This window comes from Ammospiza nelsoni, chromosome 1 (assembly GCF_027579445.1).
Source record: "Ammospiza nelsoni isolate bAmmNel1 chromosome 1, bAmmNel1.pri, whole genome shotgun sequence".
Lineage (NCBI taxonomy): Eukaryota > Metazoa > Chordata > Aves > Passeriformes > Passerellidae > Ammospiza > Ammospiza nelsoni.
Window position 1 is genome coordinate 154,211,564 of NC_080633.1, and position 14,803 is coordinate 154,226,366.

At 37.0% G+C, this 14,803-nt stretch overlaps 2 protein-coding genes across 2 annotated transcripts in view; both read left to right on the forward strand.

The window, feature by feature from the left end:
• Positions 1–322: 322 nt before the first annotated feature.
• Positions 323–11,051, forward strand: LOC132075676 (uncharacterized; the record flags this gene model as incomplete). The annotated part of the gene is given in 9 exon segments (XM_059476348.1): positions 323–580; positions 4,600–4,737; positions 6,360–6,426; positions 9,876–10,216; positions 10,219–10,335; positions 10,338–10,742; positions 10,744–10,850; positions 10,852–10,978; positions 10,980–11,051. Coding segments are annotated over 9 exon segments (1,632 nt in total), but the record flags the coding sequence as incomplete, so codon positions are not given.
• Positions 11,052–13,965: 2,914 nt separating this feature from the next.
• LOC132083782 (uncharacterized) overlaps positions 13,966–14,803 on the forward strand; it is a 38,840-nt gene continuing 38,002 nt past the window's right edge. The window contains exon 1 of the mRNA XM_059488668.1: positions 13,966–14,207. Coding sequence (XP_059344651.1) covers positions 13,999–14,207 — 209 coding nt within the window. The 5' untranslated portion in view covers positions 13,966–13,998. The remainder of the gene's footprint in view (positions 14,208–14,803) is intronic.

A 14,803-nucleotide genomic window follows, 5' to 3' on the forward strand; every position in this document is an offset into this window, starting at 1 on the left:
AGCGGCACAGGATCCTGAGGGGGTTCATGGCTGCCGGGATCTGAGGGGGTCCCTCATGGCGGGCAGGGTGTGGGCGCTGTGCAGCACCAGAGCCTCCCTGAGGCAGTTCATGGCGGGCAGGGTGTGGGCACTGTGCGGCACCAGAGCCCCTCTAAGGGGGTCCCTCATGGTTGGCAGGGTGTGGGCGCTGTTGGGCACTGCTTGCATCGGCCTGGGCATGGACAGAGCCCCCCCCTGAGGGCGTTCATGGCGGGCAGGGTGTGGGTGCCCCCCTGAGGGCGTTCATGGCGGGCCGGGAGTGGGCGTCCCCCTGAGGGCGTTCATGGCGGGCAGGGTGTGGGTGCCCCCCGAGGGCGTTCATGGCGGGCAGGGTGTGGGCGCCCCCCTGAGAGCGTTCACGGCGGGCACAGTGTGGGCGCTGTGCGGCACCGCCTGCATCGGCCTGGGCATGGACGCGGCCCCCCTGAGGGGGGTCCTGCAGCACGGCGGGCCCGGCTGCGCCGAGGCCTTCCTGCAGCACGTGGGCAGGGCCGGCAGGGACGGCAAAGCGGCCTGGGGACACCTGTGTCTGCACAAAGGGGTGAGCAGAGGGGACGTGTTGGGGAGAAAATTGGGGAAAATGAGGGGAAAAGTTGGGGAAATTTGGGGCCGAGCATGTGGGCGGTGGCGCTGAGCAAGCAGGAGCGGCACAGGATCCTGAGGGGGTTCATGGCTGCCGGGATCTGAGGGGGTCCCTCATGGCTGCCGGGGTGTGGGCGCTGTGTGGCACCAGAGCCCCTCTGAGGGGGTGGGTCCCTCATGGCTGGCAGGGTGTGGGCGCTGTGTGGCACCAGAGCCCCTCTGAGGGGGTGGGTCCCTCATGGCTGCCGGGGTGTGGGCACTTTGCGACACCAGAGCCTCCCTGAGGCAGTTCATGGCGGGCAGGGTGTGGGCGCTGTGCGGCACCAGAGCCCCTCTAAGGGGGTCCCTCATGGTTGGCAGGGTGTGGGCGCTGTTGGGCACTGCCTGCATCGGCCTGGGCATGGACAGAGCCCCCCTGAGGGCGTTCATGGCGGGCAGGGTGTGGGTGCTTTGCAGCATCAGAGCCCCTCTGAGGGAGTTCATGGCGGGCAGGGTGTGAGTGTCCCCCTGAGGGCGTTCATGGCGGGCAGGGTGTGGGCACTGTGTGGCACCAGAGCCCCCCTGAGTTCATTCATGGCGGGCAGGGTGTGGGCACTGTGTGGCACCAGAGCCCCCCTGAGTTCATTCATGGTGGGCAGGGTGTGGGCACTGTGTGGCACCAGAGCCCCCCTGAGTTCATTCATGGTGGGCAGGGTGTGGGTGCTGCTCTGAGGGCGTTCATGGCTGCCGGGATGTGAGCGGGTCCCTCATGGCGGGCAGGGTGTGGGCACTGTTGGCACCGCCTGGGCACGGGCACAGCCCCCTGAGGGGGTCCCTGATGGCGGGCATGGTGTGGGCGCTGTTGGCACCGCCTGGGCACGGGCACAGCCCCCTGAGGGCGTTCATGGCAGGCAGGGTGTGGGTGCCCCCCTGAGGGCAATCATGGCGGGCAGGGTGTGGGCACTGTTGGCACCGCCTGGGCACGGGCACAGCCCCCTGAGGGTTTTGAGGAAAAAAATTTGTCGGCAGTTGGGCGAAAAACAGGAAAATGGTGAAGAAATTGGAAGGAAATCTGAGAAAATTTGGGAAAAATTGGGAGGAAAATTTGGAGGAATTTTGGAAAAAAATTGAGAGGAATTGGCAAAAAATTGGGAAAATTGGTGGCAAATTTGGAGAAAATTGGGAAAAAATTGTGAAAATTTGGTGAAAATTGAGAAAATTTAAATTTGGGGAACGTTTTTGGAAAAAAAAAAGGAAAAAATGGGGGAAAATCAGGAAAAAAATTGGGGAAAATTTTGGAAGAATTGGGAGAAGATGGGGTAAAATCGAGGGAAAATTTTGGGAAAAATTAATGAGAAATTTGGGGGAAAAATCGGGAAAATTTGCAGAAAATTCCGGCAAAAATGGGGGAAATTTTTGAAAAAATAGAAAAATAAGGAATAAGGGAAATCTAGGGAAAAATTCAGGAAAATTTGGGAAGACATCAGAAAAAATGGGGGAAAATTTGGGAGAAATTGGGGAAATTTGGGGCAAATCAGGAAGAAATGGGGGGAAAAAATGATTTTAAAAACCTGAAAAATTTGGGGGAAATTTTGAAGAAAAGAAGGGAAAAAACAGGGAAAAATCAAGGAAAATGGGGGAAATTTTAAAAGGAATTGGGGAAAGAAATTGGAAAAAAAAGGGGGAAAAATTAAAGAAAATCAGGCAAAAATCTGGGGGAAATTTTGGAAAAAATTGGGGGAAAAATCAGGAAAAATTGGACAAAGTTTAGGGAAAAATTTGGAACAAATCGGGGGAAATTTTGGAAAAAAATGAGGGAAAATTTGAGTGAAAGTCTGGAAAAAATGGGCAAAAATCAGGGAAAAAAATTTGAATTTTCGGGATAAAAAATTGGAATTTTTGGGGGTAAAAAAGTGAAATTTTGGTGGAATTTTGAGGGATTTGCACCACTTTTTTTTTTTTTTTTGGGAAAAATTCCCAAAATTGTAAATTTTAAATGAATTTTGAATTTTTCTCCTCCCAGGGCGAGGATTTTCTGGAAATGCGGGAAATTTTGGAAAAAATTGGGGGAAAAATCAGGAAAAATTGGGGGAAATTTTGAAAAAAAATGAGGGAAAATTTGAGTGAAAATCTGGAAAAAATGGGCAAAAATCAGGGAAAAAATTGGAGAATTTAAGGGAAAAAATTTGAATTTTCGGGATAAAAAATTTGAATTTTTGGGGGTAAAAAAGTGAAATTTTGGTGGAATTTTGAGGGATTTGCACCACATTTTTTTTTTTTTTTTGAAAAATTCCAAAAATTGTAAATTTTAAATGAATTTTGAATTTTTCTCCCCCCAGGGCGAGGATTTTCTGGAAATGCGGGAAATTTTGGAAAAAATTGGGGGAAAAATCAGGAAAAATTGGGGGAAAAATCAGGAAAAATTGGGGGAAAAATCAGGAAATATTGGGGGAAATTTTGAAAAAAAATGAGGGAAAATTTGAGTGAAAATCTGGAAAAAATGGACAAAAATCAGGGAAAAAATTGGAGAATTTAAGGGAAAAAATTTGAATTTTCGGGATAAAAAATTTGAATTTTTGGGGGTAAAAAAGTGAAATTTTGGTGGAATTTTGAGGGATTTGCGCCAAATTTTTGGGATTTTTTTGGGTAAAATTCCCAAAATTGTAAATTTTGAATTAATTTTGAATTTTTCTCCCCCCAGGGCGAGGATTTTCTGGAAATGCGGGAAATTTTGGAAAAAATTGGGGGAAAAATCAGGAAAAATTGGGGGAAATTTTGAAAAAAAATGAGGGAAAATTTGAGTGAAAATCTGGAAAAAATGGACAAAAATCAGGGAAAAAATTGGAGAATTTAAGGGAAAAAATTTGAATTTTCGGGATAAAAAATTTGAATTTTTGGGGGGTAAAAAAGTGAAATTTTGGTGGAATTTTGAGGGATTTGCACCACATTTTTTTTTTTTTTGAAAAATTCCAAAAATTGTAAATTTTAAATGAATTTTGAATCTTTCTCCCCCCAGGGCGAGGATTTTCTGGAAATGCGGGAAATTTTGGAAAAAATTGGGGGAAAAATCAGGAAAAATTGGGGGAAAAATCAGGAAAAATTGGGGGAAATTTTGAAAAAAAATGAGGGAAAATTTGAGTGAAAATCTGGAAAAAATAGGCAAAAATCAGGGGAAAAAATTGGAGAATTTAAGGGAAAAAATTTGAATTTTCGGGATAAAAAATTTGAATTTTTGGGGGTAAAAAAGTGAAATTTTGGTGGAATTTTGAGGGATTTGCACCAAATTTTTGGGATTTTTTTTGGGGAAAAATTCCCAAAATTGTAAATTTTAAATTAATTTTGAATTTTTCTCCCCCCAGGGCGAGGATTTTCTGGAAATGCGGGAAATTTTGGAAAAAATTGGGGGAAAAATCAGGAAAAATTGGGGGAAATTTTGAAAAAAAAAAAGAGGGAAAATTTGAGTGAAAATCTGGAAAAAATGGACAAAAATCAGGGAAAAAATTGGAGAATTTAAGGGAAAAAATTTGAATTTTCAGGATAAAAAATTCGAATTTTTGGGGGTAAAAAAGTGAAATTTTGGTGGAATTTTGAGGGATTTGCACCAAATTTTTGGGATTTTTTTTGGGGAAAAATTCCCAAAATTGTAAATTTTAAATTAATTTTGAATTTTTCTCCCCCCAGGGCGAGGATTTTCTGGAAATGTGGGAAATTTTGGAAAAAATTGGGGGAAAAATCAGGAAAAATTGGGGGAAATTTTGAAAAAAAATGAGGGAAAATTTGAGTGAAAATCTGGAAAAAATGGGCAAAAATCAGGGGAAAAAAATTGGAGAATTTAAGGGAAAAAATTTGAATTTTCAGGATAAATTTTGAATTTTGGGGGGTAAAAAAGTGAAATTTTGGTGGAATTTTGAGGGATTTGCACCAAATTTTTGGGATTTTTTTGGGTAAAATTCCCAAAATTGTAAATTTTGAATGAATTTTGAATTTTTCTCCCCCCAGGGCGAGGATTTTCTGGAAATGCGGCGCCACATCCATGAAAATTCCGTGGATTATTGGGCTGTCAAGGCGTTGGTGCAGAGAGTTTTTGTGCCTTGTAAATGCCCAGAAATTCCGGAGGAAAATCAGGAAAATTCCCAGGTTTGGAGCCCAAAAAATGGGGAAAAAAGGGAAATTATTCAGGAAAAATTTGAGTTTTTGGTATAGGAAATTCCAAAAAAAAAAATCCAAAAAAAATCGCAAAAAATTCAGCAAAAATTGGGATTTTTAATGAGGAAAAATTTGCAATGGTTGGGTTTTTTCTTATGGAAAATTCCAATTAAAACCCAAAAAATTGGAATTTTTAATGAGAAAAAATCGGAATTTTTGGAGGATTTTTTTCTGAAAAAAATCCCAAAATATTGGGGATTTTTAATGAGAAAAAATCTGAATTTTTCATTTTTTCCCCCACAGAAAATTCTCAAAAAATCCAAAAAAATTCCCCAGCCTTAAATCCCATTAAACACCACCAAAAATTAATTTTCTGGCATTAAAAAATGATTTATTTGGATTAATTTGGATTAATTTGGATTAATTTGGATTTAATTTGACTGATTTTTCCAGGAAATCTCAAATTCCCCCTGGTGCCGTGGCCACGAGCGGAGCCGTAAATCCCAGGAAAAACGAAAATAATTTCAATTTTTAGAAATAAAAATATTTTATTTTAATTTATTTCAATTTATTAGGATTTATTTTAATTTACTTTGATTTACTTGGATTTATTTTTTATTTATTTTTATTTATTTTTCCCCAGGAACTCCCATTTGCCCCTGGTTCCATGGCCACGAGCGGAGCCTGAAATCCCATTCAAAATTGAAATAATTTGAATTTTTAATATTAAAATTCATTAATTTGGATTAATTTGGATTAATTTGGATTAATTTGGATTAATTTTGATTAATTTGGTTGATTTTTCCAGGAAATCCCAAATCCCCCCCAGTGCCGTGGCCACGAGCGGAGCCTGAAATCCCATTCAAAATTGAAATAATTTGAATTTTTAATATTAAAATTCATTAATTTGGATTAATTTGGATTAATTTGCATTAATTTGGATTAATTTGATTGATTTTCCCAGGAACTCCTCAATCCCCCCCGGTGCCGTGGCCACGAGCGGAGCCTGAAATCCCATTAAAAACGAAAATAATTTGAATTTTTAATATTAAAATTCATTAATTTTGATTAATTTGGGTTAATTTTGATTAATTTGGATTAATTTGGATTTATTTTTATTTATTTTTCCAGGAAATCTCAAATCCCCCCCGGTGCCATGGCCACGAGCGGAGCCTGAAATCCCATTCCAAACTGAAATAATTGGAATTTTTAATATTAAAATTCATTAATTTGGATTAATTTGGATTATTTTGGATTAATTTGGATTAATTTGGATTTATTTTTATTTATTTTGATTGATTTTCCCAGGAACTCCCATTTCCCCCCCAGTGCTGTGGCCACGAGCGGAGCCTGAAATCCCATTCAAAATTGAAATAATTGGAATTTTTAATATTAAAATTCATTAATTTGGATTAATATTGATTAATTTGGATTAATTTGGATTAATTTTGATTGATTTTTCCAGGCACTCCCATTCCCCCCCCAGTGCCGTGGCCACGAGCGGAGCCTGAAATCCCATTCAAAACGAAAATAATTGGAATTTTTAATATTAAAATTCATTAATTTGGATTAATATTGATTAATTTTGGTTAATTTGGATTAATTTTCCGCAGTGCCGCGGCCACGAGCGGAGCCTCCCGGTGCAGGAGCTGGAGCAGAGCCTGGACCTGAGGCAGGAGGGTGAAAAATTCAATTTTTTATCCCCAAATCCCCAAATCCAAATTTCCCAAATTTCCCCAATTTCCCCTTGAATTTCCTCCATTTTTTCCCAATTTTTTTTCCAACTTTCCCTTAAAATTTCCCAATTTTTCCCCCAAAATTTCCCCAAAATTCCCCAATTTTTGCCTGAATTTCCCAGGTTTTTCCCTCAATTTTTTTCCAGAATTTCCCTTTAAATTTCCCAATTATTCCCCCAAAATTTCCCCCAAATAATCCAATTTTCCCTCCAAATTCCCCAAAAAATTCCCTCAAAATTCCCCATTTATTTCCCCAAATAATCCAATTTTTCCTCCAAATTTCCTCCCAAAAATTCCAATTTTTTTGCCATTTTTCCTTAATTTTTTCCCCAAAAATTCCTTTTTTTTTGCCTTTTTCCCTTAAATTTCCTCCCAAAAATTCCTTTTTTTTTTTGCCTTTTTTCCCTTAAATTTCCTCCCAAAAATTCCATTTTTTTTGCCTTTTTTTCCTTAAATTTCCTCCCAAAAATTCCTTTTTTTTTGCCTTTTTCCCTTAAATTTCCTCCCAAAAATTCCTTTTTTTTGCCTTTTTCCCCTTAAATTTCCTCCCAAAAATTCCATTTTTTTTTGCCTTTTTTCCTTAAATTTCCTCCCAAAATTTCCTTTTTTTTGGCCTTTTTTCCCTTTAATTTCTTCCCAAAAATTCCATTTTTTGCCTTTTTTTCCCTAAATTTTTTCCCCAAAATTCCTTTTTTTTTGCCTTTTTTCCCTTTAATTTCCTCCCAAAAATTCCTTTTTTTTTTTGCCTTTTTTCCCCTTAAATTTCTTCCCAAAAATTCCATTTGTTTTGCCTTTTTCCCCTTAAATTTCCTCCCAAAAATTCCAAATTTTTTTGCCTTTTTTCCCTTTAATTTTCTCCCAAAAATTCCAATTTTTTTGCCATTTTTCCTTAATTTTTCCCCAAAAATTCCTTTTTTTTTTGCCTTTTTTCCCTTAAATTTTCCCCAAAAATTCCTTTTTTTTTTTTGCCTTTTTGCCCTAAATTTCCTCCCAAAAATTCCATTTTTTTGCCTTTTTCCCCTTAAATTTCCTCCCAAAAATTCCTCTTTTTTTGCCTTTTTTCCTTACATTCCCTCCCAAAAATTCCATTTTTTTGCCTTTTTATCCCAAAATTTCCTCCCAAAAATTCCATTTTTTTGCCTTTTTTCCCTTAAATTTCCTCCCAAAAATTCCTTTTTTTTTTGCCTTTTTTCCCTTTAATTTCCTCCCAAAAATTCCCATTTTTTTGCCTTTTTATCCCAAAATTTCCTCCCAAAAATTCCATTTTTTTTTGCCTTTTTTCCTTAAATTCCCTCCCAAAAATTCCATTTTTTTTGCCTTTTTTCCCTTAAATTTCCTCCCAAAAATTCCAAATTTTTTGCCTTCTTTCCCTGAAATTTCCTCCCAAAAAATCCAAATTTTTTTGCCATTTTTCCTTAATTTTTTCCCCAAAAATTCCTTTTTTTTGCCTTTTTCCCCTTAAATTTCCTCCCAAAAATTCCTTTTTTTTTTGCCTTTTTTCCCTTAAATTTTCCCCAAAAATTCCTTTTTTTTGGCTTTTTTTCCTTAAATTTTTCCCCAAAAATTCCTTTTTTTTTGCCTTTTTTCCCTAAATTTCCTCCCAAAAATTCCATTTTTTTGCCTTTTTCCCCTTAAATTTCCTCCCAAAAATTCCAAATATTTTTGCTTTTTTTCCCGTAAATTTCCTCCCAAAAATTCCATTTTTTTGCCATTTTTTCCTTAATTTTTCCCCAAAAATTCCTTTTTTTTTGCCTTTTTTCCTTAAATTCCCTCCCAAAAATTCTTTTTTTTTTTTGCCTTTTTTCCCTAAATTTCCTCCCAAAAATTCCATTTTTTTTTTGCCTTTTTTCCCTAAATTTCCTCCCAAAAATTCCTTTTTTTTTTTTTTGCCTTTTTTTCCCCTTAAATTTCCTCCCAAAAATTCCTTTTTTTTTGCATTTTTTCCCTATTTTTCGCTTCAATTTTGACCCCAAAAATTCCATTTTTTTTCCCATTTTTCCCTTTAATTTTGACCCCAAAAATTCCAATTTTTCCCTTTTAATTTCCCCATTTTTCCTTTCAATTTTATTCCCAAAAATTCCAATTTTTTCCCCTTTATTTCCTCCATTTTTTCCCAAAAAAATCGAATTTTTTTTTGCATTTTTTTCACTTTTTTTTTGCCTGTTTTCCTCTTTATTCCCCAAACTTCCAAATTTTCCCCCAAATTTTTAAATTTTTTCTGATTTTCCAGGGATTGAGACGCTGCTGGTGCTTTCCTCCAAAAAATTCCCCATTTTTTCCCCATTTTTCCCTTCAATTTTTGACCCCAAAAATTCCAATTTTTTTCCTATTTTTTCCCCATTTTTCCCTTCAATTTTTTACCCCAAAAAAATTCCATTTTTTTTCCCATTTTTTTCCCCATTTTTCTCTTCAATTTTAACCCCAAAAATTCCAATTTTTTCCTATTTTTTCCCCATTTTTCCCTTCAATTTTTTACCCCAAAAAATTCCAATTTTTTTCCCATTTTTTTCCCCATTTTTCCCTTCAATTTTAACCCCAAAAATTCCAAATTTTTCCCTTTTAATTTCCCCATTTTCCCTTCAATTTTGACCCCAAAAATTCCAATTTTTTTCCCATTTTTTCCCCATTTTTCCCTTTAATTTTGACCCCAAAAATTCCATTTTTTTTCCCTTTTAATTTCCCCATTTTTCCCTTCAATTTTTACCCCAAAAAATTCCAATTTTTCCCTTCAATTTTGACCCCAAAAATTCCATTTTTTCCCATTTTTTCCCCATTTTTCCCTTCAATTTTTACCACAAAAAAATTCCAATTTTTCCCATTTTTTCCCCATTTTTCCCTTCAATTTTAACCCCAAAAATTCCTTCCAAATTTTTCCCTTTTAATTTCCCCATTTTCCCTTCAATTTTTACCCCAAAAAAATTCCAATTTTTTCCTATTTTTTCCCCATTTTTCCCTTCAATTTTGACCCCAAAAATTCCAATTTTTTCCCATTTTTTCCCCATTTTTCCCTTTAATTTTGACCCCAAAAATTCCATTTTTTTCCCTTTTAATTTCCCCATTTTTCCCTTCAATTTTTACCCCAAAAAATTCCAATTTTTCCCTTCAATTTTGACCCCAAAAATTCCAATTTTTTCTATTTTTTCCCCATTTTTCCCTTTAATTTTTACCCAAAAAAATTCCATTTTTTCCCATTTTTTCCCCATTTTTCCCTTCAATTTTAACCCCAAAAATTCCAATTTTTTCCCTTTATTTCCTCCATTTTTCCCCTGATTTTTCCCCCAAAAAATCGAATTTTTTTGCCTTTTTTTTCACTTTTTTTGGCCTTTTTTCTCTTTATACCCCAAATTTTCTAAATTTTTCCCCCAAATTGTTGAATTTTTTCTGTTTTTCCAGGGATTGAGACGCTTCTGACGCTTGTGGAGCAGCTCCCGGGGGGTTTGGTGCAGCTGCTGCCCCCGGCGCTGTCGCGCTGCCGCCTGCGGGGACGCCCCAAAGCGCTCCGGGACGCCGCCCACACGTGGGAAATTCACAAAGTTCACCAAAATTCACAAAATTCCACAAATTTCACAAATTCCCAAAATTCTCCAATTCCCAAAATTCCACAAAATTCTACAAAATTCCTCAAATTCCCCAAATTCCCAAAATTCTCAAAAGTCCCCAAAATTCCCCAAATCCCCCAAATTCCTAAAATCCCCAAAATTCCTGAAATCCCCCAAATTCCCCAAATTCCCAAAGTTTCCCAAAACTCCTGGGATTTCCCAAATTCCCGGAATTCCCCAAAATTTCCCAATTTCCCAAAATTCCTGAAATTCCCATAATTCCGCAAATTCCCCGAATTCAGAAAATTCTTAAAAGTCCCCAAAATCCCCCGAATTCCCAAAATCCCCCAAATTCCCCAAATTCCCAAAATTCTCAAAAGTCCCCAAAATCCCCCAAATTCCCAAAATTCCCACGATTCCCAGAATTCCCCAATTCCCAAAATTCCTGAAATTCCCAAGATCCCCAAAATTTCCCAAATCCCCAAAATTTCCCAAAACTCCTGGAATTCCCCAAATTTCCCAAATTCCCAAAATTCCAGAAATTCTAAAGATTCCCAAAATTCCGGAAATTCCCATAATTCCCCAAATTTCCCGAATTCTGAAGATTTCTGAAATTCCCCAAATTCCTAAAATTCCCAAAATTCCCAAAATTCTCAAAAGTCCTCAAATCCCCAAAATTCCCCAAATTCCTGAAATTCCTGGAATTCCAAAAATTCCCCAAAATTCTGGAAATTTTCCAAATTCTGAAAATTCCTCAAATTACCAAAATTCTCCAAATTCCCAAAATTCCAAAAATTCCCCAACTTCCCACAATTCCCTAAATTCCCAAAATCCCCAAAATTTCCCAAAACTCCTGGAATTCCCCAAATTCCTGAAATTCCCAAAATTCCTAAATTCTTAAAATTCCCATAATTCCCCAAAATTCCTGAAATTCCAAAAATTCCTCAAATTCCTAAAATTTCCCAAAACTCCTGGAATTCCTGAAATTCCCCAACTTCCTAAAATTCCTGAAATTCCCAAAATTCCCAAATTCCCAAAATTCCTAAAATTCCAAAAATTCCCCAAAATTTCCCAAAACTCTTGGAATTCCCAAAATTCCTGAAATTCCCAGAATTCCCAAAATTCCCCAAATTCCCAGAACTAATGAAATTCTCTAAATTCACAAAATTCCTCAAAATTCCAAGAAATCCCCCAAATTCCCAAAATTCCCCAAAATTTCCCAATTCCCCCAATTCCCCAAATTTCCCCAAATTCCCAAAATTCCCAACGGTCGTGGGGGGGTCAGGGGAAATTTTGGGGAAAAAAAAGGGGAAAATTTGGCAAAAATTTTGAATTTTTGGGGTATTTGGGGGAAAAACTGGGGGATTTTGGGGGGAAATTTGAGAGGAAAATTTGAATTTTCTGGGGGAAATTTAAGGGAATTTTGATGAAAAAAATTGGAATTTTTGGGAGGAATTTCAGGGGAAAATTTGAAATGTTATGGGGAATTTGGGGAAAAAAATTGAATTTTCTGGGGGAACTTTAGAATTTTAGGGAAAATTTGAGGGAATTTTGATGGAAAAATTGGAATTTTATGGAGAAATTGGGGGATTTTGGGGGAAAATTTGAGTAGATAATTTGGAATTCTATGGGGAATTTGGGGGAAAATTTGAATTTTTGGGGGGAAATTTGAGGGAATTTTGATTAAAAATGGGAATTTTTGGGGGGGAATTTGAGGAGAAAATTTGGAATCTTATGGGGAACTTGGGGGAAAAATTTGAATTTTCTGGGGGAAATTTTGGGGGAAATTTGAGGGAATTTTGATGAAAAAATGGGAATTTTGGGGGGAAATTGGGGGAATTTGGGGTAAAAATTGGGGGATTTTGGGGGAAAATTTGAGGAGAAAATTTGAAATTTTTGGGGGAATTTGGGGAAAAAGATTGAATTTTCTGGGGGAAAAATTGGGGAGATTTTTGGGCAAAATTTTTGGGAAAGTTCAGGGAAAAAATTTTGGGGATCATGAGGAAATTTTGGAGAAAAATTTGGGGTAAAATTGGGAAATTTTTGGGAAAATTTGGGCGAAAAACTGGGAAAGTCTGGGACAGTTTGGGGCAAGAATTTGGGAAATGAGGGGAAAATGGGGTAGAAATTTGGGAATTTTTGGAAAATTTTGGCAGAAGTTTGGAGTAAAAATTGGAGAAATTTTTGATTTTGGAGAAGTCTTAGGAAAAAAACCAGGAAATTGGAAATTTAGGATTAAAAATTGGGAATTTTTAGGGGGAAATTGTAGAAAATTTGGGGAAATCAGAGAAGAAATTAGGGTGAAAAAGTGGAGAATTTTGGGAAAATTTAGGAGGAAATTGAAAAATTAGGAAAAAATTGTAAAAATTGGGAAATATTGGAGGGAATGAGGAAATTTGGGGGAATTTCAGGAAGAAAATGGAGGAAATTTGGGGGAAAATTTTGGGGAAATTCGGGTAAAAATTGGGAGATTTTTAGGGAGGAAATTTGGGGTAAAAATCCAGGAAATTTTGGGGAAAATTTGGGAGAAATTGGAAAAACTTCGGGAAATTGGGAGGAAATAGGGGGAAAAATTGGGGAATTTTGGGAAAAATGGGGCAGAAAATGGTGAAATTCTTGGGGATGAAATGGGGAAAAAATTGGGGAATTTTAGGGAAAAGTTGGGAAATTTGGGGGAAATTTATGAAAAAATTGAGAGAATTTGTGGGAAAAATTCAGAAATTTTTGGAGAAATTTTGGGAATGTTTGAGGTAAAAAATTGGGGAATATTTGGGAAAAAATTTGGGGAAATCAAAGAAAATTTGGTGGGGAAATTTTGGGTTGAAATTGGGGAATTGTCACAAAATTTGGAGTAAGAATTTGGGGAAAGTTCTGGGTGAAGATGGAAGAAAAATGGGGGGAAAATTGAGGAAAAAATTAAGAAAAAATGGGGGAATTTTGGGGTAAAAGTTGGGAAATTTTTAAGAAAATTTGGTGGAAATGGGGTAAAAATTGGGAAATTTTGGGAAAAAATTGGGGAGAAAATGTGGAAATTCTTGGGGATGGGGATGAAATGGGGAAAAAAATTGGGGAATTTTAGAAGTGAAAATTGGAAATTTGGCAGAAATTTATGGAAAACAATGGGGAATTGATGGAAATTGAGGGAATTTGTGGAAAAATTCAGAGATTTTGGAAAAGTTTGGAATGTTTGAGGTAAAAAATTGGGGAATTTTGGGGGAAATTTGGGAAAATTAAAGAAAATTTGGTGGGGAAATTTTGGGTTGAAATTGGGGAATTCTCCCAAACTTTTGGGCAAGAATTTGGGAATTTGGGGAAAGTTCTGGGTGAAGATGTAACAAAAATGGGGGGAAATTTGGGGAAAAAATAAAGAGAAAATGGGGGAATTTTGGGGTAAAAGTTGGGAAATTTTAAGGAAATTTGGTGGGAAATTTGGGGGAAAAAATTGGGGGAGAAAATGTGGAAATTGTTGGGGATGAAATGGGAAAAATGGGGAATTTAGGAGAAAAGTTGGAAAATTGGGAAAAATGGGAAATTCTTGGGATGAAATGGGAAAAAATTGGGGAATTTTAGAAAAAGTTGGAAAATTTGGCAGAAATTTGTGGAAAAATGGGGAATTGATGGGAAAATCAGGGGAAAATTGAGGGGATTTGTGGGAAAAATCCAGAAATTTCTGGAGAAATTTTGGAATGTTTGGGGGAAAAAATTGGGGAATTTTTGGGGAAAATTTGAGGAAATTGAAAAAAATTTGGTGGGAAATTTGGGGTTGAAATTGGGGAATTCTCCCAAAATTTTGGGCAAGAATTTGGGAATTTGGGGAAAGTTCTGGGTGAAGATACAACAAAAATGGGGAGAAATTTTAGGAAAAAACCAAGAAAAAATGGGGGAATTTGGGGGTAAAAGTTGGGAAGTTTGTAAGAAAATTTGGTGGAAAATTGGGACGAAAATGGAGAAATTATAGGAAAAAAATTTGGTAAAAAATGGAAAATTTTTATTTCTTTTTTCAGGGCCTCAGTGCCCTCCCCTGGCGTCCTGCTGTCCGGGGCCCCTCAGGAATTTCGGGAATTTCAGAAAATTTGGGAATTTCAGAGAATTTGGGAATTTCGGGGGTCCCTGGAGTTCGACGCCGTCGCCCTGAGCGACTCCATGGGCTGGGAGTTCTCCAGGGTCACAAACTCCATCAAAAATGGTAAAAAATTGGGAATTTTGGGGAAATTTGGAATTTTGGGAATTTCTGGGAATTCTGGGAGATTTGATGGGGAAATTTTGAAGAAAATTGGGAGAATTTCAAAGAAATTTTTGGGAAACTTTGAAGAAAATTGGGAGAATTTTTGGGAAATTTTGGGGAAATTTGAAGGAAATTGGGAGAATTTCAAAAAAGTTTTGGGGAATTTTGAAAAAAATTGGGAGAATTTTTGGGAAATTTTGGGAAAAATTTCAAGAAAACTTGGAGATTTCCAAAAGCTTTTGGGGAAATTTTGAAGAAAATTGAAGAATTTTGGAGAAATTTGAAGAATTTTGGGAGAATTTCTTGGGAAATTTTGGAAAATTTAAAGAAATTGAAATTTAAATGGAGATTTTCAAAGAGATTTTGCAAAACATTTTGAAAAAAATTGCAAGAATTCAAGAATGTTTGGGAAATTTTGAAGAAAATTGGGAGGATTTTAAAGAAATTGTGAAGAAAATTGGGAGAATTTTTGAAAAATTTTGGGGAAAATTTTGAAGAAAATGGGGAGATTTTTGGAAAAATTTTGAAGAAAATTGGGAGAATTTTAAATAAATTTT